Source organism: Peromyscus eremicus, chromosome 10 (assembly GCF_949786415.1).
Source record: "Peromyscus eremicus chromosome 10, PerEre_H2_v1, whole genome shotgun sequence".
NCBI classification, from domain to species: domain Eukaryota; kingdom Metazoa; phylum Chordata; class Mammalia; order Rodentia; family Cricetidae; genus Peromyscus; species Peromyscus eremicus.
The window spans coordinates 2,129,376-2,143,151 of NC_081426.1; the positions used below are offsets into that span (position 1 = coordinate 2,129,376).

The 13,776-nt window shown below is 35.5% G+C and overlaps 1 protein-coding gene across 10 annotated transcripts in view; it reads right to left on the reverse strand.

Moving 5' to 3' along the window:
- The window catches only part of Ccdc88a (coiled-coil domain containing 88A), a 176,272-nt gene that overhangs the window by 103,968 nt on the left and 58,528 nt on the right, over positions 1-13,776 (reverse strand). For all 10 annotated transcript variants that reach the window (XR_009381759.1, XR_009381758.1, XM_059275204.1 and 7 more), the window contains 4 exons: positions 7,905-7,974; positions 5,684-5,742; positions 1,778-1,861; positions 629-769 (listed from right to left, as the gene is read on the reverse strand). Coding sequence is in view for 8 of the 10 variants with exons in the window: in XM_059275204.1 (XP_059131187.1) it covers positions 629-769; positions 1,778-1,861; positions 5,684-5,742; positions 7,905-7,974 (354 nt within the window). In the remaining 2 variants the exon portion in view is untranslated. The remainder of the gene's footprint in view (positions 1-628; positions 770-1,777; positions 1,862-5,683; positions 5,743-7,904; positions 7,975-13,776) is intronic.

Here is a 13,776-nt window from a genome sequence, read left to right on the forward strand (position 1 = left end):
CAATAACAACAAAAGAAAGACATTATAATTGGTACAGCATGTATGTTTCACATTTGCAAATTAAACCAACTGTGGATGGAAAGCAGTAAGGGGGAAAAATCCCTATGTTTGTATTGCACATGTACAGACTTTTTCTTGTTACCACTTTTTAAATAATACAGAATAACAACTATTTGTCTATTATTTACATACTATTCATTATAGGTAATTAAAAGATGATTTACAACATACAAGATATTTGTAGTTTTATAAGTAAACACTGTAAACCCTCCCACCCCCTTTTTAAAAGAGACTGAGCATTCATGGCTTTAGTATCCTTTTTTTTTTCTTTCTTTCTTTCTTTTTTTTTTTTAAAGGTTTTTGTGACAGAGTTTCTCTGTGTAGCCCTGGCTGTCCTGAAACTCTTTAGACCAGGTTGGTCTCGAACTCAGAGGTCCACCGTCCTGGAACTGCCAAGTACTAGGATTGATTGTAGTATCTTAAGAAGGTCCTAGAACCAATATGCCCCACAGATACCAAAGGATGATTATAGTTGATTACCTATCCCAAGAAACAGGGTATCCATTCTAGAAAACTATTTTTTTTCTTTTAAGAGAGCAAACTTCCATAACACAATGAGAGAACCAACCTCTGAATGTTCATCTCTCTCATCTATCAGTCTTTTTAGATGTGATGCCATATTCTTCAAGAGTGGTTCTATATCTTCCTGAGACATATCTGTCACCTCCATCCATTGCAGATCAAATACATTTTCCTGATTATGAGTTACCTTTAGAGAGGAAAACAAAATAAACAATTGAAGAATGGCTAATACTTAAATATTGATTTGAGTTTAGTATAAAATTAGTTCAACTATGAAAGCAGGAAGAAGTAGATTTCAAATTGATGACAAAACTAAACATTTTAACAGAACAAATAAATTCTCATCTGGACTCTGAAGTTAAATAAGGGAAAAAGATGATATAAGAGATACAGTCATCTGAGAATATTTTAAATACTACCAATCTTCACAATTTTAAAATTCTCTCCCAAAAGGTAAAATTTAATATATAGCATAATTCTAAAAAGACATTATAAGATTTAAAGCTCATGAGTAAATAGTTATGGAAGTAAAAACTTTTAAAATAAACTTTAATTAAAAATTACATTGCCGGGCGGTGGTGGCGCACGCCTTTAATCCCAGCACTCGGGAGGCAGAGCCAGGTGGATCTCTGTGAGTTCGAGGCCAGCCTGGACTACCAAGTGAGTCCCAGGAAAGGCGCAAAGCTACAGAGAAACCCTGTCTCTAAAAAACCAAAAAAAAAAAAAAAAAAAAAAAAAAAAAAATTACATTAACATCAATATTGACATGGTACATTATGCCTCAGATTTGTTTTTATACAAATATTTTTTTTAAAAAAATCAATGTATTTGTGGACTTCAAATAACAGCTCAATAAAAATGACCATTCATTTAAGAGAAAAGTCCAATAGACTAAGTTTATTGTCTTTATCCCTATCATTCATTCTGTGCTACCTAATAAAGACATAAACATTATTCCTCAACATTCATATCCTTACGACAAGAGAGAGTAGATGTGTAGTAAGCATTGTGCCATACATAAGACAATTCACTGATGGGATTACCTATCTCTAACGAAAAGAAACTTACATAAAAGTAAGGTTGATTTACATCTGATCTTTAATTGTTCTTGTTTATCCTGTATTTGGGGAGATAATATTTAAAAAACACATTGCAAACTTCATAAAAATACATTAAAATATATATAAGTAGTTACCTCTTGAATATGTGCGGCAACTGCTGCTTTTGTATCAAAATCTAAACCTTGAATTCGTTCGATAAATTCTTCCTTTTTCTGACACTGAAATAAATGGAGGGGGAATCATTCAGACTCTGTATTGCCCTTACAATGCTATATATAAATAAGCCTCAAGCTTTACAATATTTTACCAGCACAGTAGGGTTTTGTTCTACATTTAAACGACTTCTCAGATAACTTACCTAATGAAGATACAATGATTTTAAAATATTTAAGAGGCAGGCACTGAACTCTACAATTTTATGCTGGAAAGTTCTGAAGTAGGAACATATTACACTGCACATCTGAGGTCAGGATATTATTATGCTAACTTAACAGAGAAGTAAAGAATCAAGAACTTGTTTCAGAGAGAACAAGTTACTTGCCAAAACCCACAGTGAGTCAGTGGCAGAATTCGGAATACTGCCAAAACGCTCAGTCAGTCCCTGACTGTCACCAAACAACACTGCCTTTCTTCTTGTGGAAAAAAAATTCGGCAATTTTTACTTCAAGCCTACAATTTATTCTCTCATATTCAGTCTATCAATCTTAATAAAAGAAACTAACTCTGATGGCCCAGGTCAACATTTATAAGGTAATACAATAAATATCTGGTTTGTTTCTACTCTAACAAAGTAACCAGGGGCAAAATTTAATAATTATGAATACACATGTAATCAAATATGAATAAGGCAGCAATTCCTTATTGTCAACTTTTTAAAGTTTTATTTCAGCTAAGAACATAAAATATAAACCTAACCTTTCCCCAGTAATAATTAAATAACAACACACATCGTCATCTTTGTCTGTCTCCATCTTGTCTATTACAATTCAACTGCTAATACAACTGTATTCTTGCAGCTACCAAATGAGAGGTGCATACAAATGGACAGCACTGCCTTGTGCCAAGCTAAGATGCATCTCCTGGGCCAATTACAGAGCCAGTGAAAACAATAAACCCTAAAGAAGAAAAACTGGCTCTTTGATCATTAAGAAACAAACCTCTGATTCAAGCTAGTTAAGTTGCTAATGCTCTATTTCTGTCATGACACAATCTGAACATACTCTATACTGTCATCCGGAGTTCTACATCCCAGTCAAAACTAAAGTATTGTTATGATATAAAAGTGTTTAAAGTAAACTACCAGGAAAACACAATTCCTAGGTATGATTAGGAACTAAGGAGTTTTGGAGGAAATGGAATAGGGATCAATAGGCTGAAAAACACTAACTTTTTTTGGTCTAGAAATATTAAATAGGTCTGTAAGAACAACTGAGAATTAACTTTCTAACTGTATATTCACAGCATATGTAAACTAGTTTTTCAGAGACAGCAATCCATTTCTGTAATTACTGACTTATGAATAATTTTTTAGCCAATCAGAACATAAAATGGCAGGGTTATTATGAAATGTAATAATTAAAATTCATCCAGAGTACCCCAGTTCAGCCATCTTATGGTTTTTCTGCTAGTTTTTAAAAGAAATACACATTTTCTTTTATAAGCCCCACAAGCCTCTGTTTCTCACTAGCACTACCTTGAGAAACTCACCATTTATACAGTGTAATATTCACCAACGAAGGTTTTTTTTTTAAGCAAATGCAGTGTATAGTAGTTGTAAATGAGTAAAAATAGTGTTTCCAACTAAAGACCTGATGAACAAATTAGAATAGCACCAACAACAGACACCATATTTATCTTAATATTTAATCAGTTGTTAAGTAAACAATCATGTACAACACATGATAGAAATGTAATGACTTAATTTATATATGAACACTGTCCCCATAGTGGTTACTAGAGGCTAGAAAGGGTGTTAAGAAGAGGAAGATGGTGGGAATACATTAGATGGGGGGGTGGGGGCTGCTAACTGATACAAGTATACAGACAGACGGACAGGATGATAACGTATGTCATATATAGTACAGTAGGATCCTTATGGTAGACAACAATTAACTGAGCATTTCAAAATGACCAGTACAGAGGATTTTGTATGCCCTTAAAACAAAGAAATAATGTCTTGAGGTGGTAGGTATACCAATCATGTTTAATTTAAACATAAATTAAATATTGTATCTCCAAAGCAGTAAGCTCTAAAAGCCAACACAATCAAGAATATAAAATGTATGTAAATAAATGTGAAATATTACTAGTGAACTTATTTGTTTGTTTACAGAAATCTCATCTCATAGGCTGGGTACATAGCTCAGCTGGGAAAGTACTTTCCTAGCATACACGAATACAAAGGTTCAATTCCCAGCACTGTAAATGTTGGGTATGGTGGTGCACGCCTGTAATCCCAGCATTGGAAGATGGAAGTAGAAGAATCAGAAATTTAAGGTCAACCAGGCTGAATAACAAGTTTGAGGCCAGTCTGAGATACATGAAACCCTGTCTCAAAAAAAAGGAAAACAAGCCCTAAAACAAAACCCAAAATATTTCACTCTATGAAGAGCTAGGATAACTGTACATTAAAATAATTCATTCTTTAAAAAAGTAGTGGGCTTCAGATACAGCTCAATGGGTGGTAAAGTATTTGCCATACAAGCGTGATAACTTGCTGTCGGAACCCTGGATGTGGTAAGGTGTTATCTGTAATCCCAGTGTTCTTATAGAGACTGCAGGCAGAGACAGAACTCCTGAAACTAAAAAAACTGCTGTTTTTTTAGGCACAGGTGAACAATCTCAACAAGGTTGTTCTCTTTCTTCCACAAGTGTGTCATGGCATGTTCATGTACATGCACACACACGCGCTTTTAAGTTAATTAAATGGAAAATCTAGTATAGATTTGGAAGTCATGCCAGTGTTCTTTAGCCTACTAGCAAATTGACCTAAATCTAAAGTAATTATCTCAATTTGTTGCAGTTACATATGCTCCCACTGTAATTATTAAAGTAGCATACTAGACTCACAAATATCCAACTTCTAAAATAACTTAAATTACCCAAGCACTAATCTTATTTCAGAATTAAGAAAACCTTTATAAGATATAACACCTGGCAAACTATACAGTCAATAAATCTTGGCTATCATTATTGATACGGACATCTATAAAAGAGCAATAAGACTGAGAGTATTGTTAGGAAAGTGCTTGCTGGGTGCATTGGCATGAAACTAATTCCAATGCTGGGAAGCAGAGATGAGAGGATCCCTGGGACCTGATGGCTGGCTAGCAAGTATAGCTGAATCAGGGAGTTCTAGGTTCAGTGAGATACCCTATCTCAAGAAATAAGGTGACTGACACCTGGATACTGACCTCTGACCTTCACATGCCTACATGCATACATGTACAGTCATGTACATAAACAAATACCACACACAAAAACATTTCCCACAAACTCTCTCTTTTTAAGAATATTTTTATGTGGAAGAGAGTTTGCCTGCATGTATGTCTGTGTGCCATGTGCATTCCTGGTGCCCACAAAGGCCAGAAGAGGGTGTTGGGAGTCCATGAGAGTGGAGTTAAAGACAGCTATGAGCTACCGTGTGGGTGCTGGGAAACAAGCCTGGGTCCTCAGGAAGAGCAGCCAGTGCTCTCAACCTGTTGCTTCAGCCCCAAATCCTCTCTTACTTAATTGTTAGTCCCTCTTCTTCTCCTAAAACATAAGCTTGCACAAGCAAACCAGAAGAGGGGTTTGGCAGATGCCTCCAACTTCAGAGGCATAAAGATCTGAGTCATCAGACACATCGAAATAGGAAAAAGTTAACTAAAGATTTTTAATACATGACATTGATGCCATAACTTTTGAAATAAAATAAACATTCTTATACATAATTTCTTTTTAAGGTGATATACTTAAAATTATCAAGTCTTTCAGAAAACTAGATAAACCCTCAAGAACACTTTATAAGAATGAAAATATGAAGAAATGTTTTAACTTACCTGAACTGCACAACCCAGTAAGAGTAAAAGCAACTTCTTAACTTCTTCTGTGCCTTGTTCTGAAATAAAAACACTAGTAAGTACAGCACTTAGCTTTGTTTCAACTCTTTCAAACACTCGAACAATCTGAAGGCAATCACAACTTGACAAAAAATGAATTTTGTAAATAAACAATGAAATTTAAATATGTGGTGATAGCAGGGATGGCAAGGCTATCCCTTCTGAGAGTTACAGTGCAGATATATAGGCTTTAAGCTAAGTGTGCTCACTGCATCTACTCCTTTTCTAGAAATCATATTATACCAACACTCAAGATTATGCTGATATTAAGAACATGCCAGGGTTGCTGCTAATGGGTCTGCTCCTCTTTAGCATTTTCTTACTAAAATATAAACATTATGGCTCATCTACCTATACAATTTAAATATATTTCTCATTGCACAGGTTCATAAAGATCAGAACCTTAAATGCACATCACAGTGAGTCTAATACAATAAGCTGGGTATGGTAGTTCACACCTATAATGCCAGCACTCAAGAGACTAAAGTAGGAGAAATACATGAGGTACTCTGGGTTACAGAGTGAGTTCCAGGCTAGTCTGGGTCTACAGTGTGAGATCCTACTTCACAATAATAAATTTTAAGAAATGAAAGAAATGTATGTTAAAAACTGGATAAAAGTTATCAGTCCAGAACAGAACTGCAGAACAACCCTTGTTAACAGCATTCAATTAAGAATGTCTTAAAATATTCCGCTGAACATAACCACAAACATATAAAATTCAGAAAGATTTTCACTATCAGGTTAACTTACCTATGATGAATTTCAAATCCTCACATTAGAGACTTTCTCTTACTTTCCATGAAACTAATTCCTTCTAGACTTAGTAGGCCATTTTAACAATCAACATACCTCTGTAACTCTGGCCTCAGGTTGCTTTCCTTCTCCTCAAGTCCTTAGTGAACCACTTCCATCACCACAGATGGATCTTACATCTGTCTAGTCTTTCTGAACTAGTCACCATAAGTCCCAACTCTAACCCTGACAATTTTAAGAACAATTAACACTCTATATTTTTACATGCCTTACTTTCTGTACATATTATTGTCATATGAATTATATGATCTCAGAGTAATCTTCGGATCTTTCACCAAATCACAAGATCTCCTAGCACATAAACCATTTCTACCCTATGACTTGGTTGTTACTTACTAAATGCATATAGAATAAAAACTAATTCTATTCTACATGCTAATCTTCCTGTTTACTTGTATAACCAAACATCCTAGAGTATCCCCAAAGGTTATCTAGGTAATGGAATTCCTAATTGAGTTCACTACTAATGCATTTAATTGGTAGTTTCCTCTATAAAAACAGCTGCTTACACACTGCCTCTTATTTGGATTTTTGTTTCAACTGGGCAAGGGTTCAGGTAAAAAAAGACATATTCAATTTGAATACCATGTAGCCTGCAAGGATTAAGTCCTTTCCTGAAATGCTTCATAGCTGCTAGTTACTTGTTCAAACATTAAATTCTAGGGTGGATGGGTACAACCACTGTCTGGTTATGTGAGGCCCTATGAGCAAGTTCCAGAAACAGCAAAATGCAAATAAAAATTAAATGTTAGTAAAGGATTGTAAGAGTGTTTGAGTATAATAATTTAAATAATCTAAAAAAACTTCCTCTCATCTTTTCACTATTGTTTAATATAAATTAAAATGTTCACCAGTAAAACTTTCAACTTAAAGGCTGGAATACTGCTCAATGATAAGCACTTGGCTAGTAGTTATCAGGTTCAAGACTCAATCCATATGATTATAAAAATGAACTAGCAAACAAAAAAAAATCCAGAGCTCCAACAATTTTGGCAATAGTAAACAGACATATAAATATAAAACTTAAAACAGTTTCAACATCATTGGTTTTCTAACACAACTGCTTCGACTGAGATAATAAAAATCATAGCCATCACCCAAATACTAGTTTAATGTGGCAGGGAAAAACCACTGACTCAGTGTTGCATGTGTGTATGTCAACAACAACTTAAATATTGTCATCTTCTTTTCTCTCTACAAATAGGAATATCATTCCCAACTTTTCCTATTGATGTTGTGGAAAACCTACTGAGAGTGGAGATAAATAATCAAGTCCTTGGTAAACATTACTAGCGTTACACAAACATAGGACATTATTATCCCATTATACCAACTTAAAACTTACCAGAAAAGGGATTTTTGCCAATGATTAAGACATTTGGCAATGACATCATAATCAACTGCTGCAAAGTCTCCTGTAAAATGATATCCAGTAGTTAGTAACCACATGGCTAATGCTGACTATGTAAACACTCACCAAGTTGTAATTTAGGATTTGTACACTCTTCTGTGGGTGTGCTATATTAAAACAAACATGCAAAGGATCTATTATGTCTTACATCTTTTGCACCTTATGTTATGACAGACTGAAATAATCACGCATGGTGGCTCTTATCTATCACTCTCACATCTGTAAGGCTGAGAAAGGAGTTCTTTTTAGAAGTTTGAGGCCAGCCTGGCTTAAATACTCAGCTATAGAGTGAAACCCAATCTCAAAATATAAAATGAATAACTTAAAAGAAAAAAAAACTCAATTTATTTAGATTTTGAGATTTTCTTTTGCATTGAAGCAAAATGAAGACTATCACTTAAAGTTTTTAAAAACACAGATATTTATTTTTAAAGCAATCACTACTTTTTTTCTTTTTAGTTTTTTGAGACAGGGTTTCTCTGAGTAACAGCTCTGGCTGTCCTGGAACTCACTCTATAGATCAGGCTGGCCTCAAATTCACAGAGATCCTCCTGCCTCTGCTTCCCTAGTCTGGTATTAAAGTTGAGTGCCATGCTACCACCACCTGGCAGTAATCACTATTTTGTCCATCCCATACTTCATGACAATAACCTACCTCTGAATAAAGAACTCTTAAATTCACCCTCATAAATAAAGCTTATGGAAAAAAGTTTTATCTTATAGACTTTACAGATAAATGATAAAAACTTACTTTTGAGTTACATGAGCAATATTAACATTAGAAATTCTGTGTCGGTCAACTGTTATAAGCAAAACTGCCCAAATGGACGATAATCTTTAGTATGGTCCACAACCGGTTTTTGCATTCTCTTCTCAGTAACCCACCCCTCCCATTCTATTGTTTCCTAATTCTCCCAAGTCACTGTCCCAGAATGAGAAGGGAACTTCATACTCCCTCATCACCAGTCAGCAGTGACCTCATGTAAACACACCCTCAATTTACACCATGAGTCTGCTTATATTTTGAAATAATTGCAAAATTTAATACCATCTAAAATTAACACAGAATGTAAATGTAAATGTAAATGTAAATGGAATCTGATTTATAAAAATTTTTGTTGGAGAGAATAGAAAGTGAAACAAAAGTACAAAATCATTAAATTATATAAACTATATCTTGAAATTAATATGAAAATTTATTTATTACTTTATTACTTATTTTAAAGTGTTAATTTTAAGTTAACTCTGATAATAGTAATATGAAGTAGTAAGATAGTTAATAATTACACAAAATTTAAAAAAAAAAATTAATTTCTAGTTGGTTACCCTATGGCTACCGTGGGGTATTTTAGATATCAGCTTTGTTTCTGTAAACCATCCATTTCCCTAATCTAGTCTTACAAGTAGTATTTTACAACATACAACATAAGCTGCAACAGTGGCCCATCCTGAGACCCCAGAACTTGAGGTCAGAGGATTGTTGCAAGTTGAAGGTCAACCTGGCCTACACTGAGTTCCAAGTGGGCATGATGATGCACACCTTTTTCTTGTTTGTTTGTTTTTTGAGACAGGGTTTCCCTGTGTAGCTCTGAGCCTTTCCTGGAACTCACTCTGTAGACCAGGCTGGCCTCGAACTCACAGAGATCTGCCTGCCTCTGCCTCCCGAGTGCTGGGATTAAAGGCGTGCGCCACCACCGCCCGGCCGGCTGATGATGCACACCTTTAACCTAGCACTCAGCTGAGGCAGGCAGAACTCTGAGTTCAAGGCCCATCTGGTTTACATAGTGAGATCCAGGACAGCAAAAGTTAGGGAGAGACCAAGTCTCAAAAAAAAAAAAAAAAAAAAAAAAAGTAAGACATGAAAGTACTACCATAATTAAAGCTTTACTGTGTTATTCCCTGGCCCCTAGAAATTCACCTACCTCTAAAGACAGTCATGACCAGGATATTAAAGAAACGGGAGCAAGTATATGGAAATGAACACAAGGTAAACACAGCTTTACTAAGATGATCATAAACAGGGCAAGGACAGAATGTGCACAAACTAGTTAAGATAATTTTGATTTGATACACATGATAAGCCTATAAAATTCATGAAAAAGTAAAAATAGCAATATATTTGAAAGAGAAATTTTTTTAGAAAATTGGAGCATTCATTCAACAAATACTGAATGCTCATTATTTGTCATGTTTTATTCTAATCAATGTCCAGCAGTTAACAATACCTTCTCTGAGAGAACATACATTTTAGTAAGAGTCATGAGTGCTAAAAATAAAAATAAAGCAGGAGGGGCTGGGGAAATGGCTCAGAGGCTGAGAGTATGTGCTGTTTATTCAGAGGACCTGAGTTTGGATCTCAGCACCCGTACAGGAGCCTCACAACTACCTCTAACTACGGCTCCAAGGGTCAACCTATTCTGGCCACACAGACATCTGCACACATGTGGCACACACATACACATAAATAAAAATTTAAAGTATAAAACAAATAAAAGTAAAGCAGGAATGAAGAGTGTTGAAATTTTTGAAGATATGCAAGTACTTAAATATAGAAAATATGAATATTTCCAAGGATATTAAAAGCAAAATTTCACTGGAAAAAAAGGTTCAATTCTGGCATGAAGACAGTCCAAATGATTTGGAGAATTACAAAAATTTGAAAAAGAACTGGAAAGCATTATAGTAATAAAAAAACATTGCATGCATCTCAAAGGATATTGAAAGTAACTTCATCCCTAATATCTTTAATTGGCATTACTCAATTTTTCTATAAAAATGTCTTTCATTTGAGCATTTTATTTTTATTCATACACAAATACGTATCTAACTAAAGTTCATACACCTTTTTAAAAGACTGTAACCTGAATCTGATAGAAGAGAAAGTAGGAAGTACTCTTGAACGCACTGGCACCAGAGATCACTTCCTAAATATAACACCAACAGCACAGACACTGAGAGCAACAATTAATAAATGGGACCTCCTGAAACTGAGAAGCTTCTGTAAGGCAAAGAACACAGTAAATAAAACAAAATGACAGCCTACAGAATAGGAAAAGATTTTCACCAACCCCACACCTGACAGAGGGCTAATCTCCAAAATATATAAAGAACTCAAGGACCTAGACATCAAAATAATGAACAATCCAAATAAAAAATGGGCTATATAGCTAAACAGAGAATTCTCAAAGGAAGAATTTCAAATGGCCGAAAGACATTTAAGGAATTGTTCAGCATCCTTAGTCATCAGAGAGATGCAAATCAAAACAACACTGAGATACCACCTTACACCTATCAAAATGGCTTAGATCAAAAACACCGAAGACAGCTTATGTTGGAGAGGATGTGGAACAAGGGGAACACTCCTCCACTGTTGGTGGAAGTGCAAACTTGTACAGCCACTTTGAAAATCAGTGTGGCAGTTTCTCAGAAAATTGGGAATCAATCTTCTACAAGATCCAGCTATACCACTCTTGGGCATATACCCAAGGAATGCTCAATCATACCACAGGGACACATGCTCAACTATGTTCATAGCAGCACTATTCGTAATAGTCAGAACCTGGAAACAACCTAGATGCCCCTCAACTGAAGAATGGATTAAGAAAATGTGATACATATGATACATATACACAATGGAGTACTACTCAGCAGAGAAAACAATGACATCATAAAATTTGCAGGCAAATGGATGGAACTAGAAAACATTATCCTGAGTGAGGTAACCCAGACTCAGAAGGACAAACATGGTATGCACTCACTCATAAGTGGATACTAGAAGTAAAGCAAAGGATAACCAGACAACAACCCACAACTCCAGAGAAGCTAACTAACAAGGAAGACCCAAAGAGGGACGTATGGATTGCCCTGGGAAGGGGAAATAAATGAGATCTCCATGAGCAAACTGGGGGTGAGGGGTGGGCAATGGAGGTTAGAGGATGGGTAATGAGAACATAAGGGAATGGGATGGTCGAGCTGGAACAGGGATGGAGTGGGAAAGCAATGAGAGAGATACCATGATGAGAGAGAGATATCATAGGGATAGAGGGAAACCAGTGCTAGGGAAGTTGCCAGGAATACCCAAGGATGACTCCAGCTTGGACTACTAGAAATAGTGGAGAGGGTGCCTGAACTGAACTGGCTTACTGTGGGGCGTTTACCCAACCACCCCCACAGTTCCCCAGAGTTTTCTTGAGTGCGAGCAGCAGGAAATATTAGATAGAAGGATTTATTGCGGAGAATATCGCAGAGATAAACAGATAGAAAATAAAGGATAGCCTCGAGAGGGCCTGGAACCTATTCCAACGGGCCCCGACTGCCTCTGCCCCAGGGTTTTTATAGAGACGCCAAGGGGTGGAGCAAAAGACCTCCTCCCCCAGCACAGCCAAGTGCAGACCATCTCAGACACCTGCACTCAGGCCCGTGGTCTAATCATCCTCTATGTGGACCTGCTGGGTAAAGCCACGAGGAACCCGAGAACGGGCTCCCACAGGTCCCCCTTTCTTAATATATAAAAAATAACTATTAATGGCTTACAGCAATCTCCATAGTTGTTACACCTCCTAATATGGGAGTAGAGGATGATAAAGATGGCATTTCTCTTTTGAATTAGGTCCAAGGTGACTACAGCAGTCTTAGCTGCCTCAAACCCTTTCTAAGCCAAAAACTCTTAAGGCGACTACAAACTTAAAGAATCCCTTAGCTTCATCATTACCATTAACAAGTTAACATAAATATTGTTATACATAGTCACAATTCTCTCAATCTTACAACTCAAAGCAAACTCTTAACAGAACCATTTGAATTAGCATATATGGTGCTAAATATAGTTAACAATTTTCTCCGTCTTATAACTTTAACTCAATCATTTGAATTTTCTTGCTAACAGAACATAGGAAAAACTTCGATGTATTCACATCAAACTTAATATTTCCTTAACTCCACAAAACCAGGGTGCATTAATATCAATAGGGTAAATATAATTTCTGCAAACATAATTCAACCTCATAACTCCTCCTTTTCTTTATAATTTTTTAAACAAAATCTAAAACCTAGTTAGAAGAACCCAAACTCATACAATTCCTACAAACCCATATTGAAAAGCAATCTTCTCAATCTAACCATTAACACTTTGAAAACTTAGCAAAACATCCAAAAGCAGTTTCTTAATAAAACTCTTTACACTTTAAAAGTAGTCTCTTAATATACCCCATTTGCATTTCTTACTAACAAAAACATGACATTAATCCCTCAAACAACTTTTGAAATTAGACTAAGGAATATTAACTCTCCCCCTTTTCTTTATAATTTAAGCAAAATCTCAAGCCTAGTTAGAAAACCCAAACTTCTGTTTAAACAGTTCCGTTTGTAACACAAACCAGTTCCATAAGTAATTCCATTTTACATAAACAGTTCCAAAAAACAATTCATGAATCACCAATTAATAAAGCATATATGCATACACAAAACTGCATCTTGACTCTAGGTAGAAATAAATTTCTTCATTTAAACAGTTCCATTTTAACCCAATTCCAGCAAACAGTTCTAGGTCATTACTATGAATAAACTCAAAACTGTCCCATTGCAATGAAATCTCTACTGTTCATTTCATTTCTTAAGTCCCAAAATTCACATGATAAATTCTGGTACGAGCCTTCCAAATATGAAGAAATCCATAACCAAAATCTTTGTAGTTTTATCTCATTTTAAGTTCAAAAAGTTCAAACAAGAAATAAATTCTAGTATCAGGCTTTCACTTCCAAATATGAAGAGATGGTTTTCAACCAAAACTTTTTGCCGTTAACAATTT